This window comes from Anser anser, assembly GCF_964211835.1.
Source record: "Anser anser genome assembly, chromosome: Z".
NCBI lineage: Eukaryota > Metazoa > Chordata > Aves > Anseriformes > Anatidae > Anser > Anser anser.
The window spans coordinates 38383426-38398308 of record NC_139723.1 but is presented as its reverse complement, the minus strand read 5'-3'; the positions used below and the strand labels follow the sequence as shown (position 1 = coordinate 38398308).

The 14883-nt window shown below is 44.4% G+C and overlaps 1 protein-coding gene across 1 annotated transcript; it reads left to right on the top strand.

Annotated features, from left to right (window-relative positions):
• The first annotated feature begins 2202 nt into the window (after positions 1-2202).
• HINT1 (histidine triad nucleotide binding protein 1) lies at positions 2203-5459 on the top strand. The gene is made up of 3 exons (XM_083818122.1): positions 2203-2383; positions 4237-4341; positions 5129-5459. The coding sequence occupies exons 1-3, from the start codon at positions 2273-2275 to the stop codon at positions 5291-5293; spliced, it is 381 nt and encodes a 126-aa protein (XP_083674248.1). The 5' UTR covers positions 2203-2272; the 3' UTR covers positions 5294-5459.
• Positions 5460-14883: the final 9424 nt, after the last annotated feature.

Sequence of the window (14883 nt, the reverse complement as noted above, 5' to 3'; positions counted from 1 at the left end):
ACGGAAGTAGTTGAGTCACCATCCCTGGAGGTCTTTAAAAGACGTTTACATACAGAGCTTAGTGATATGGTTTAGTGGAAGTCTTGTTAGTGTTAGGTTCTGACTGTTAGTTAGGTTGGACTAGGTGATCTTGTAGGTCTCTTCCAACTTAGGTGATTCTGTCTTCCCAAAAAAACATTACCCACGATGAGCCCTGGTTTCCTGGATGTGGCTGACACCTGCCAATGGCACCTGCAGTGCCGCATTTAAAACTCTGTTTCGTTTGTTTATAAATGCTGACTGGGCCTAAAGAAGAGCTCCAAAGTTAAAACAATTACCCTATTTTTATGCCTACCACAATTAGTAGAAAGGAATCCAACCTAACACTGGAGAAAATAGGCATTTTTTTAGGTGGCTTGCACAAGGAGTTATGCTTTTCCACACCAGATTTGCCGTCGATGGCAGATGTCTGGGCCCCACGTGCACTAATGCCTTCGTGGCCTGGGGCCCCCTTCAGCCCCAGGGCTGTCAGTCACCGCCCCAGCGATGCCACAGCAGGGCCCAGCTCCAGCTCCCACAGCCCTGTCCAGCCTGGTTCTGATCAGGCTGCTCCAGGTTCAGGTTCTGACACTGCCATGGTTCCCAGATGTGCCCTACCCCACTCAGCCAACTCCTAGCTTGATGGATGCATCTCAAATACCCTGAGAGTCCTTCAGCCAGTGATGTGTATTGGGTTTATGTGCCAAGTGCTTGGTAGCGAGGGACCTGCAGGGGTGACCTCTGTGAGCAGAGCCCAGCAGCTGCCTCATGTCAGAGCAGAGCCAGCTCCAGCTGCTCCAAAAGGGACCTGCTGCTGGGCAGAGTTGAGCCAGGGAGTGACACTGGTTGGGCCTCTGGGAGAGCTGATTTAAGGAAGGGGAAAAAAACTGCTGCACAACAGCAGCTGGGACAGAGGAGTGACAAAATGGGAGAGAACCAGCCTTGCAGACACCCAGGTGAGTGCAGCAGGAGGGCAGGAGGTGCTCCAGGCAGGCAGCAGCAGTTCCCCTGCGGCCTGTGCAGGGAGAGGCCCCTGGTGGAGCAGGCTGTCCCCCTGCAGCCCATGGGTCCCACACGGAGCAGATCTCCACGCTGCAGCCCCCCCGTGGAGGAGCCCCCGGTGGAGCAGGTGGATGTGGCCTGGAGGAGGCTGCGGCCCATGGAGAGCCCCCGCAGGAGCAGGCCCCGGGCCGGAGCTGCAGCCCGTGGAGAGGAGCCCACGCAGGAGCAGGGGGTCTGGGGGGAGCTGCCGCCCGCCCGTGGGGGACCCGTGCTGGAGCAGTTTGCTCCTGGGGGATGGATGGACCCCGTGGTACGGAGCCGTGTGGGAGCAGGTCTTGAAGAGCTGCTGCCTGTGGGCAGCCCCCGCAGGCTCAGTTCGGGAAGGACGGCATCCCGTGGCAGGGACCCCACGGGGAGCAGGGGCAGGGAGGGACCGTGAGGGAGCGGCGGAGACGAAGTGTTAGGGGCTGACTGCAGCCCCTGTTCCTATTCCCCTGCACTGCCTGGGGGGAGGAGGTAGAAGAGGGTGAATGGAGGGAAGGTGTTTTAGTTTGTTTTCTGTGTTTCTCACTTCTCTTGTTAGTAATAGGCAATGTCTCAAATCTCCCTACACTGAGCCTGTTTTGCCCATGATAATAATTGTTGAGTGATCTCCCTGTTCTTATCTCAACCCTTGAGATCTTTTAATCATACTTTCTCCCCTCTTCCTTTGCGGAGGGGGAGTTAGAGAAGCGCTCATGGTGTTCAGCCACCCCACAGGGTAAAACCACCCCATGGTGCCCAGGAGCTGCTCCCTGCTTTGTGCCAGCAGCTGCACGGTCTCCACCTCAGAAACCCCTGCAAACAGCGCAGGGCCTTCAGGCAGACATTTACAGCAACTCATTATTCTCCTGCGAATCCCCGTGACACAGACGAGACCCGCTACCAGCACCCATCTCACAGCGGGACGCAGTCCCACAGGACTGGCTGCGCAAAGCGACAACCAGGGCGCTCCAACTACCGCGCCCCCCTCCCCCCCCCCGCACCCCCCTCCCCCCCCGCCCGGATCCCTCCCCGCCGCATGGCGCTCACGCTCCCGGAGCCGGGCGGGACGAGGGGCGTGCCCGATCCCCAAAAGACAAGCGAAACTACCAATGGCGAGGCGGGATCGGCGGCGGTGGTGTGACAGCGGGCCAATGAGCGCCGCGGGGGGCGTGGCGGCGGGGCAGGAGCGCGGCGGGCCGGGCGGGCGGCGGGGCAGGCGGGGGCCGCCATGTCCGACGAGATCAGCAAGGCGCAGGCGGCGCGGCCCGGCGGCGACACCATCTTCGGGAAGATCATCCGCAAGGAGATCCCCGCCAACATCATCTACGAGGACGAGCAGGTGCCGCCCGGGGCGGGACTGATCCGGCTGCCGACGGGCCTCGGCTGGGCCGGGCCGGGCCGGCTGGGTTAGGCCGGGGGGGCGGCCTGTGTCTGAGGGGGTGGCTGAAGTTGGCAGCTGTCACGCGTAGGGTGCTGCTCCGCTTCCGTGGCGAATCTTGAATTCGCTTTATTAACCGTACCGAAAACCTGTTCCGAGGTTACAGGGAGAAAATATTGATCGAAGGGTTTCAAGGTTGCGAGGAGAAAGTATTGATTAAAGGGAGACTTGTAATCATTAATCGGCATGCAGAGAAAAATGTTAAAAGTACAAAGTCTCTCCGGACTAAAGCCTTATCAGTATTGTTCTAGTCACATCTAAAATAAAAATAATTTGCTGAGGTGAAGATTGGTTTACTGTGCAGTCCTGCTTTCTGTGACTGCTTTTTGCTCTGCCTCTGCTATCTGTCCCACAAAAAATTTACTTGCTACTGCTTTTTGTCTCATTAAACTATTTGAGTCAGTTTACTGTTTGTATCCTCTCTACGGGTGCCACTTGAAACAGAAAAATTGCTTAGGAGATGCTGAATCCAAAGTAAGATTTACGTGTAATTACGTACAAATTAGTTTTACTTACCGATTCTTTGTTTACCACTCTTCTCTGTTCAGGAGAAACAAGCAGCTCACCAAGAGAGGTTTAAAACCAGACTTTTTCTTAAGGGTAGTTTATGATAAGACCAGCTGGAAGATAAGGTAACGCAATGGCCACTGTCAAGCTTCAGTTTAACACTGTTCGTCTCAGTAGGATTAAAAAATTGGTAGAATTGGAATTGCACAGGAAATTCGTTACTGATTCACTAATAAATGAAAGCATCTAGGAAGTGCACATTTTGAAGAATGTTAAGCATGTTACTCCTTGAGGCATAACTCAACCAGTAACTACTGCAAATTCTGCTGTGACGTGTGATGGGTAAGTAGAGATGCCCTTTTAGCAAGCAGCAGAGTGCACGCGCAGTGTGGGCATCTGTAGATTGTGGTGGCTGCAGCAGTGGGACTGGATTCTACTGTCAGCTGTTTGCCTAAACAGCCATAGCTCCCTTTTCTCTTTCTCCACCTATTGGAAGTTCCCAATGTAATGTAAACATCTGTTTCCTTGTCCTGATTATATTGCATGCTGAATCCCACTTCTGGAGGTAAATGTTTGCAGTGTCTGAATTAATTGTGATACTTAAATAAACTTAGTTGTGAATGAACTACTTACTATGCACAGTTGTTGATGTTCCATAAGTGATACCTTTTCCTCAATTTGGGAATGTTTGAAGTAGGTCCAGCTTTAATACGCGGTTTTGAAATAGTCTTTCTCTGAAATACATGGTGTTACTGAGAACAGAAATGTGATATGGCTTCAACTGCATAACTGCCTTGTCATCTCTGACCAAGGCAATATTCAGACATTCATGGAATATGATTAGCAACTGTTTACTATTTGTTTTATTGAACAGAGTGAAATCAGAGAGGGAAATAAGCAGAAATGAACTTTTTTTTTTATAGATCCCATCAACTCAACTGTTGTTAGTTGTTATGTGGAAATGACAAATCACTAAGTTAATTGCTTGTTAACTTGTTGAGAAGACAACAGCTTTTAAATAGCACTTTGGAAAAATCATTATTTGCTGTTTATGTAAGCAGGTATTTTGTGTGGAGAAATTGGAGAAATGCGAGTAATACATCACTCTAGAAAAACCCATGTCTCTACTTATGTTTAGGGTATCTGATAATCTGCATAAGTGTGTGTTCAGTGGGGCATGCTGACTTGCCTAAACTCTTACCTTTCTCTGAAGTAAATTGTTTTTCACCTGTTTGTTCTTCCTCCAGTGCCTTGCGTTCCATGATATCTCACCCCAAGCTCCAACGCATTTCCTCGTGATTCCTAAGAAGCCAATTGTCAGGTTATCTGAAGCAGAAGATTCTGATGAATCTGTAAGTACTGTTGAAGCTTTCTGCACACCAAACCGTACCTCTAAATATTTCAGAATTTAGTAGGTTCTCCCACTTTTCCTCTTGGCATTACAAAGAGGTAAAGTAGTTTTCTCACACTATAATTATACATATATATATAAAACACTATATATTCTTTGCTTCTAGCTTAGAATTGGAATGGAAGTAAGATTTTCCAGTAAAAGTACTGATTTAAAGCAAAACAAGTTTCTGGGTATGGATTTATAGTGCAAAATACATTGTTGTTTTAGAGTACAGTCTGATGTCTGTTTCCACATTTTACAGTAAGTAGTACTTTAATATAGAGAACAGGGCTTGGGGCTTTTGGCAGGTGAAAGGTCAGTAAGGGGGGTTTAAGCAGAGGGTTCCTGAATACTTCATTTTTAGCTATATACATGAAGTACAGAGATTTTTGTAAACCTTTACAAGGTAAGAAAGTTTTTTTCATCTGAACCAGAAGTTTTTTCACCTGATCTACTTACGTTGCCTGAAAAAGTAAATGGGGGCTTTAACCATGAGACAAATCTAGCTTCTGCATTACTTCTGTAGTCTGTTATCCATAGCTCTTTTTTGCACCCCTCTGTATTATGCTTAGTCAGTCTTTATAGCTTTGCTTGGAAAATGTCAGTTGGCTGACAGCAATTTGAAGAGCCGTGGCTGAATTTCTTAGAATTGGCTAACTGACCTCTCTGAATGGTTCTCTGCTCTCATTCCTTCCCTTCTTGCCCTCCCCCTTTTTTTTTTTTTTCTTTTTTTTTTTCTCCTCCAGCTTCTTGGGCATTTAATGATTGTTGGCAAGAAGTGTGCTGCTAACCTGGGCCTGACCAATGGATTCCGGATGGTTTTGAATGAAGGGCCTGAGGGTGGGCAGTCTGTCTATCATGTACACCTCCATATTCTGGGTGGTCGTCAGTTGGGCTGGCCTCCCGGCTAAGATTTTTGCACCACAAGAGATACTGCATGCATGCAAATCACTAGCAAATAGATTTGTTGCCCATCAATCTAGCCACTGTTAATGTAAATTTTTTTGGGGATATATGTGTGAAAGGTAATAAATGCTCTGAACAACATTCGCACAATAAAGATTTAGCATGTGGGAATCATCTGTCTCATGTGTCTTACTGATGGAATTGGTTCTGCAAGTTAAAATGTTGTCTCTCTGGAGCTTGAATATGAGTGTGTTTCAGTCTGCCGTTAACAATGTTCTGTGAATAGTGATTTGCCCTGAAGATGCAACTGCTTAGCAGTCTTTCATGTCCTTTAGGAAGAAAACTTAAGCTTTTTGAGGCGGTTTGTAAATATTCATAGGCTGCTGCTACGACTTCAAAAAAGTATGTGAAATTACAAACATGCCATGCAAGGCCAGTTTCAGCAAAGTGCAGTGTGTCGGAAACCTGCTACTCCTTTCGGAGCACTCCCTCAGCCTTTGCTTTATAAGGCCCCTTTGATGTCATCCTTCTTTCTGCTGGGAAAGGATTAAGCAATAGTCTAAATGTCGTAGAATCATAGAATATCTGAGCTGGAAGGGACCCACACAGATCATCGAGTCCAATTCCTCCATTCCCCAAAGGACCACCCAGAAAATCAGACCGTGTGTCTGAGAGTACTGTCCAAACACTTCTGGAACACCGGCAGGCTCGGTGCCGTGACCACTGCCCTGGGGAGCCTGTCCCAGTGCCCGATCCCTCTCTGGGTGCAGAACCTTTCCCTAACACCCAGCCTGACCCTCCCCTGTCCCAGCTCCATGCCGTTCCCTCGGGTCCTGTCGCTGTCCCCAGAGAGCAGAGCTCAGCGCCTGCCCCTCCGCTCCCCTCGTGAGGGAGCTGCAGGCCACCATGAGGCGTCCCCTCAGCCCCCTCTGCTCTGGGCTGGACAAACGAAGTATAAGAAGTATATTTGAACATATAACCAGGGTTGACCCTTTCCAGGTGCAGAATCCGGCACTTGATCTTGTTAAACCTCATATTGCTGGTGATTGCCCTGCTCCCTAATTTGTCAAGATCTCTCTGCAAGGCTTCACCACCCTCGATGGAGTCAACAGCTTTACCCAATTTGGTATCATCTGCAATCTTGCTTAAAAAACCTTGAAGTCCTTCATCCAAATCGTTTATGAAAACGTTGAAGAGGACTGGTCCTAAAATGGAGCCCTGAGGAACCTCCCTAGTGACAGGTCACCAGCCTGATCTAACCCCATTTAGAAGAACCCTCTGGGCCTGACACGTCAGACAATTCTTCACCCATCCTATTGTGCTTTTATTTAACTGTATTTGGGTCACTTTGTCCAGAAGGATACTCTGTGAGACAGTGTCAAAAGTTTTACTAAAACCCAGAAAGATTATATTGACTGGCTTCCTTTGGCCAACTAGCTGGGTGATCTTGTTGTGGAGGGAAATTAGACACCAAATAGATCTTAAGCGGTGAGCCACAGAAGTTCGACATGGAAAGTTACTGGTACAGAAATCTTGCGAATCAGGTATTTTTTTTTTCTTCTGTTTTTAAGGTCTTAAGAATGGAGTAAGCAAGGGATATGTCTATGTAAGTGTTTTAGTTTGAATCAGAACTTTTCTTTTGAAGTGAATCTGGCTGCATTATGGTTTGCATTTTTGAAATGGGCTTGAACTGTGTGTATTTGATTCATTTTGGATGAATTGGAAGATGTATGCCAGGACAGATCAAATATATTCCAGACAGACACAGGTCTTTGGTCCTTGTGGCCAAAACAGAACTTTTCAAAAGAATGACAACCAAAATGCTGGAATGTTTGTAGTGCGGTATGAAACTCAAAAGATCTTGCACTGAGGAGGAGAACTCAGGTTTTATGACGGCATCAGGTACAGCTTGAACTTGGTTTAAAAACATTCCATCATTGTCAGGAAAGTTGAAGAAAATGCAGAGGATGAAGTTGGGCTACTTCAGAGGGTGTGTCTTTAGCCTACAGAGTAACCCAGAATACTTGAGAACTCGAGTGAAAGGATATGTCACGTTTAATATTTTTGTCCAGTTTGAAGTAATGGTTATGTGGTCAAGAGAGCATGGCAATGTTCAAAACCTCTGTGTAATGCTGGTCTGTGTTTAGGTTTGTTTGTACTTGTATATTTCTTAAGCTAGGCAAAAGGTTGCTACTTCATGGAATGAATGATGAGGACATGTTTGAGAGTCATGGAAGATTTTGAAGGGTTTGTGTTAGCGCCATATTGCTATTGAGCTACGAGGTTTTTTGTGCCAGTGACTACTTAGTTCTGGTTCGAGGACATAAAAGCACACAGGGATCCGAGCAGCCTTCCGAGTGTCCAAGGGATAGCACTAAGCTACACATTTCTGATACTATGTCTGTTTTAAAATGTCAGTTCCTGACTTTTCATGCCTCAGAATGTTGGTTCAGTTTTGCACCCTCTCAAGTATTGAGCTCTCCAGACTTGCTTGGGCTAAGCTGGGGATATGTGCACATGTGGTTCATGAAACTTCCATGGGGTAACCAGTAACCACTCCACATTTAGACAAGCCTTCCTGACTTTGTCTGGTGTTGTCTTGCTTCCTCATTTTTGTTTGTTAGTTTTTTGTATGTTGGAACTCATTCCTGTGGACCAGATTGTATTTAAATCCACAACAAATACAGCCATAATCAGGTAAGAGTAATTCAGTGCTCCTGAAGGAAATTCAAAGTTCTCGCTTCATTCTTCCTGTTTGTTCTCCAGTTATCAGGGAGAAAAGAGCCATGGAACTTTCTTCTTCTATTTTTTTTTTTTAACAGACAGGGAATGTCTTAATAAACTTGGCAAAATGTTATCTTGTTTTATTGTTATTTCCAGTTACAAATTTCTGTCCTTTTTAAAAGAAAAAAAAAACACCACAAACTGATACTTTTAAGTACCGTACTCTAGCCAATTCATAGCTGTGCATGGGAGAAATTGGGGAAAACGTTCAAAACCTGGGTTAATATTAATGGGGAGAGCTGTCTGCCAGGGCTGGTCGCCAGGTAAGTGCCCTATACCGGTCATGAAAGAGTTGAAAAGGAGATGTGATCTTTATTTAATCGTAATGTACTACAACCTGACACCTAGGCTATCTACAGAGTTGCCAAGAGGAAAGAAGTTGAATCTAAGCCTAAAATTCAGATTGTTCTGTGTAGAAGTTGGAGGAAGTTGTATGGCTTAAGGAGAAGGCACTGCTTTAGTGATCAGGGCAGTAACATGACTGGAGAAGAGAAACTCAGGAAATACCTACGGATCCAGCCCCATTGAAGAAGAAACTTCAAGAGAACAAATAGTTTTTCTGAGAAAGCTCCTGCGAGAAAAAAAAGCATCTAGATATTCCAGAAGAAAGAGACTACCTCTTCTCAGCTGGTGGTGAAAGTGAAAGGAACTGGAAAACCTGCATGCAAAAGGTAAAAAATGTAAGTATTAGCCTGCTGGATGCTCTGTGTTTTGGAAACTCAGCAACACTTGTAAATTACTGAGCAGATGTGAGCTGCATTAACTTGGTCTTACTAAACTTGCTTAAAACACAACCTACAAGAGAGAATGGCTTGAGAACAATGACGAGATAAAGCTACAAGTGGTGACGTTTGAGCTGCAGTTCCTGATCCGTTTTACAGGAACAATTAGGACTGAAGTGTAATGTCGGTTTGACTGAAGGTCAGGGCCTAAGTAGTCTTTTAAAACTGAGACTTTAGTAGTAGAGAAGACTCAAAGCTGAGAATAACTGTACTCCAGAAAAATGGGCTGTTTTTATTTTGTTAGGATAGCTGTACTTCTGTTACATTCTGTCAATGGACGAGTTCTGTTTTTGTGGAGAAGGTACAGATTATCTAGAAACTTCCTAAAACATTGTTCTTGATATTAAACATTGATAGTGTATGTTAATTGAAGGATGGAAACTAGATCTGGAAAAGCCATGCATGAAGCTGTTCTGTGCCTTGGAAGCGTAGCCAATCTGTAAATGCCGTTTTACATAAAATGAGGAGGTATTATCACTGCTTTAGACTGTGGCAGCTAGCAACTGGTTGGAGTCACAGAGTTCTAGTCTTCTTACAAGATCATTTACCTTCGCAGGGCTGAGGTAAATCTATTTATCCCTATGCCTCTGTTTTATTGTAATAGTAAGGTCCACACTTCATTGTGTGTGGTGTGGATGGAATAACAAATCAGGAGGGAAATGTCTGGGGAAAAGTAAAGGAAGAGGTGAAGAGAAAAAGAGTAAAAATAAAGTGAATGTGGTGATGCTGCAGTCAAAGCCCATGCATGTTTGTGTTTTATTAGGGCAAAGAGTGGGAAGGATGTTCTCATGAAAGGCCTCTTTTGCTTCCTTCTTCCATGGCGATACAAATTTGTGTATGCCTAGCATGGTTCATTTTAGGTCGTTTGCTCGGTGCGCAGGAGTAGAAACCCAGTAAAGAAGCCAGGTAATCTGAGAGATTGGTTCCTCCTCTCTGATTCGGCTCCACGAGTGCAGGCCTCTCTGTCATTTAACCAGTGCAAGTCAAGGGGGGCTCAGCGCCTGGTGTTGCATCAGAGCTCATCCACCTCTGAATAGCACCGGTACTGTTGCACGGCAGGGAGGTTCCAGTAAGCTGTGCTGACAAACGTAACATCACACTGCTCATGTAGGTCTTGCTTTCTGTGGTCTTTTGATTGGAATGCTCTGAATGATTAGATTACAAATGAGCGTGCTTCCTATTGCTAGTGTTCTTTTTTCTTTACAACAACTTCTGCAATTGGATTTAACTTGATTTACTTATTAGTGCCAGCACTTTATTCCATAAATTGCTTCTGGATATCTTCAGCAAGAACACTTGGTTTTCTGTGTGATGGAATTATTCAGTGAATTGTAGCCTTTTTTTTTTTTTCTATTATAGTTAGAAGAACCTAATTTGTTTCTTAATATTGTGGCTTTTTATCATTTAACAGCTCAGCAGTGCCCAGAAAATTGCTTACGCTTTCATTCACAGTATAGCAAACAACATGCATTTGCTTTTCCAACTGTGACATAGGAATATTCATGTTTTGAATTAGAAGATGTGAAGTAAGTGGGAGACTTGATACAGTTGACTTTTCACTCTGAGACACCTCTCTGGATTGCATCTCGGTCTCCTTGGAGACTGCTGCTATCATTTAGTCATAAGCTAGCCCAGGGCCCTCCTGTCTTACTGCTGCGTAAACAGAATGGAATTTCAGCTCTGTGGCCAAACAAGATGCATCATGACTGTAGTCCAGGAGTTAGGACACTTATTTATATCCAGTGAAGATCAGCTTAGAGAATAATGGAAAACGATCCTCTGGTCCCAGAAGAGATGGTGAACGCCAGTGCGAGGGTCAGGCAGTTTTGCAGAGGAAGCTGGGAACAAGAAGAGGATATAATTACGTTCCTGTACTCCAGATTCAAATCCTCTGTACCATTTTAAAAATACATAGGCTATGATATGCTGACTACTTCAAATGCAGGATATAGGATGTGAGGGCAGACTTTTTGTATTAATTAACATTTTCCTTCAGATAGCTTTTCTTAACTAAATGAAAACGAAAAAAGTTCTGACTGCATTTTATAAGTGTTCTGATCTTGGCGGAGTGTGCATGTGAGGCATGCTGTAAGCAGGCTTACCCTGCGCACCCTCTTTCAAAATATGGGTAAGCATATAAGGGTGAGCTCTCTGGAGATGACCAGAAAACTTGCAGGTAAAACAGGTGGGTTCCTTGCACACTTAAGCAGGACAAAGGTGGTGTTCTTTCTGAGTTTTTTTGGACATGGATGAGCTCCCTATTTGTGTCACATTTAGCATCTTTGCCTTCAGAGTTGAGTGAGAGGCTGTGTGTGTTATGGAACCATCGGCAAAATCAGAAGAATGGAGTGACATTAAAGAAAAATAAACATGTTTATGAAACTGTTTGGAACCTTTCCATGGGTACATTTACCCTTGTAAGAGGTTTTGTTGAGACTGTGTTTGTCATAGTAGTAGTGCTTCGTCATCAGTATGCTAGGAAAGTGATTTTCTGAGTTCATTCTTTATTACTGAAAGAGAACAAAGTGTATAGCAGAACAATGACCCTTATCTTCAGAAGAATGGGTGTAAGCTTGTTGGAGGTGGATGACATCCCACTGGAGGCAGCAGAAGAGAGTAAAGAGGGCCAAGAGAGCTTTTTGATGGTCAAGCGCGGCATCCTTCATGCATAGAAAGGGAATGTTTTGAAGTTTATGAGCTGTGTATATGGCAGGAGGTCCCAGTGGCTAGCTGGGGAGCTCAGGCTGAACTCAGCTGAACTTGTACATAGATGGAAGTGGGAATGGGCTACATGACATAAACAGACATAGTTAAGATGGCATAGAGGAGCTAGCTGCTTCTGAGGGGGAACTGAAATTTGTGGTGGATGAGAAAAGCAACAAGAAAGGCTGTTAGAGCTGCATAAACGACAACAGAGGGGACTAAGGAATACATTGACCTGCTGAAGAATGGGGTGGTGGGCCTAGTGATATAGGAAGTAAAAATGGTTGAGTTACTCAGTAGGTAACTGGCAAGGTTTGTTGTCAAGTCTTCTAGATCCATGTGCCTGGAGGCCAAGTCTGGGCCATGGTAAAGGAAGTCTGAGATGGGGATTCCTTAAGCAATCTGGACACACACAGAAATTCGTGGATGCATCCAGTGCTGCTGAGGGAGCTGGCCCATGTCGTTGGTCAACACTGCTCTCTGTGACCATCAAAAAGGCATGATGATTGGATGAAGTTCGTGATGACCAGAAGAAGGCAAGCATCCTCGAGAAAAATTAGGTGAATTTGGGGAACCTCAGGCTAGGCAGCCTAATCAGAGTCCTCAGGAATATTATGGTGCCACTCTTCCTGGAAGCCAGGCACAGCTGGAAAAGGTGACTGGGAACAGAAAAGACAGATTTACTGAGAAAGATGTGATTGTCGTCTTCAAAGAGATGATCAGTTGTGTGAACGAGGGGAGAGCGGAATTTTAAAGTCTCTTTGTAGCTAAGATGGAGAAGTATGCTGTGGACTGACAGATTATCAGATGAGTGGAAAATGGGCTGGACCAGTGGACTCAAAGGGTTCAGATGGCAGCTGGTTGTAGCTGGCATTGCTCAGAGGCTGATATTAGGCTGATGTTAGAACATTTAATGTTCTCATAAGTTACCCAGATATTGGGATGGAGAGCATCCTCAGAAGTTCATGTCACACAAAATTGGGTTGTGGAGTGACTGATGAGCTGGAAGTCAGGCCTGATATCCAGAGGCACCTGGACACATTGGAGAAGTGGACTGAGAGGGACCTTCCAAAGTTAAGTCAGATGCAGAGTTTCTGCACTCAGAAGGGACCAGTCTACAGGTTTGCTGGGATTGACTTGCTAGAAAGCTGCTTGCAAAGCTGGATCTCGGAATTTTGTTTGGACAAAAATCAGCAACATGCCCTTGCAGCGATGAAGGCCAGGCCCACCCTGGGCAGCATAAGCAGCAGCATAATTGAGGGAATTCACTAATCCCATGCATTTTGCTCTAGTGAGACTACATGTGTAACGCTGTGTCCAGTTTTGGGTCACCAGTACAGGGAAGATGCAGACGTACTGGAAAGAGGCTTGTGGAGGGCCAGTGAGGGGGGATTGAGCCTATGGCATGCAAACAGTCTGAGAAGCTGGGTTCATTTGTCTTGAAGGGGAGATGTCTTAGAGGGAGCTTTCTAATTTCTGTTTTCTTCTATCCGATGTGTAGTCATAGGGAAGACAGACTCTTGGAAGTGCACTTGGAAAGGGTAAGAAGTAATGGACTGATGTTGCAGCAGGAGAAATTCTGACTAGATATCAGGAAAAAAAATCTTCACAGTGAGGAAGATCAAATGCTGGTTGTTCAGGGAGGCTGTAGTATCTCCATCCTTGCCAGATGCTCAAAGCCTGATTAGACGAACCCCTGAGCAATGTGGATCTGGCTTGAAAGCTGGCTCTCGTCTTAATAGGGAAGCAGACCAGACAGCCTGCAAAGCTCCCTTCCAATATTGTTGTGTGATTCTATTAACAACAGCATAAATATCTTCAAAGTAGGTCCAGAATAAAGTGATGCAAGCAACAAGAAAGCCACAAAGAGAAAAAAAAAAAAAAGTGAAAAGCCAGAATTGCAGAATTGAAATAAAAAGCATGTGAAAGAGGAAAAAGTCAGTTGTATTTGGAAGTTCTGTTACTTTGAAAGCATAAATTTACATTTATAAGCCTTTATATGTTTATACAGAATTTATGTAATATCTCTCTTTTTGTTTTGAGGGTGGGAGAAATGTCATATTACGCTGTTTATTGTTTGCCACAATTAATTAGAAATCAGTGATTGGAAACTATTAATCAGAAGAACACACTTCTTTAGACCATCGAAGGAAAAGAAATGGAATAAAAGAGTATCAGAGCTGTTACAAAGAGACTGAACTTTGTTTTGAAAAATGCGTGACTGTTTCTTGCCTTCCAGAACATAAACGGTAAGACGTGTGGCTAATGTCCTTTACCTGCTTTCCATCCCCTGATGGGCTTCAACTGCCATGGGACATCATTCAGCCTCTGTTAATCCCCTTGTGTGAAGTCAGACAAGTGCCGTGGTGGTGACTGAGAAGCCAAAAACAAAACCTGAAGCGGTGTAGCTTGTAATCTAATTAAAATTTTCATTTTGTAAAAGATTTTGGGAATTGTGTAAGCTGGTGCCTACCTCAGATGCTTGCTTGGCTTAAAATGTATGTGTGCAATGTACATACATTACTTGACTCTTTTTAAGCCCAAAATAAAATGTATGTGATTTCTTGTTTGCCTTTTATACAGTAGAGCCTGGACTTCTGACTGCTGCACAGTGATCCCAGCTGACTGCTTTTTGGATAATAAAAGGCCAGTTCTGTGCTGCCTTCCAGATTGCTTGCATAAAAGAGAACCTCAGCAACACTTGTGTAGCCAAGTCGGGTCAAAATTTCAGACTGAAAAGAGAAGCAGATCTTGAAAGAAAAGCTCTTGGTCAGATTTATGTGTTTGAGTTTCATGATGTTCTGCTTGGTGTTCTCTTCTTTGTCAGCCTCTGATGTTTTATATAGCTGCATAGATTTCAGTATTATGATTTACCAAAATTGTAAATTTTAATTGGAAAAATGATGGCTGAATGGCTCCGTGTGGTTAAAAGGATAGGTTCTTATGTAGTTTTTGACTTCACATCTATAAAATGTGTGATGAAATGTCAGATACTTAATTAGACTGTTAAAAGATACAAAGCAGTTTAACTGGATGTTAATGAAGAGATGTCTAGGAGTGCCTAAAGCCAAACAAAAAGCCGTTCTATTAGTGCTGCTATCTGAAACTCCAAAACCCAAATGTCACACCGGACTGTATTCCTCTTGGGTCTTGTATCTAGAAAAGCTCCTATTTTGTTTATGTTTAGGAAAAAATGGAAAGAAAGGTGTGCATATGATGTAAGTATACTTGTAAATATACTGTAAATTGTGCTGTAAATATTTAGAATGTTAATTTGGATCATTGGTGTTGTCAACTAATAAAACAGCATAAATTATTTCCTGTGT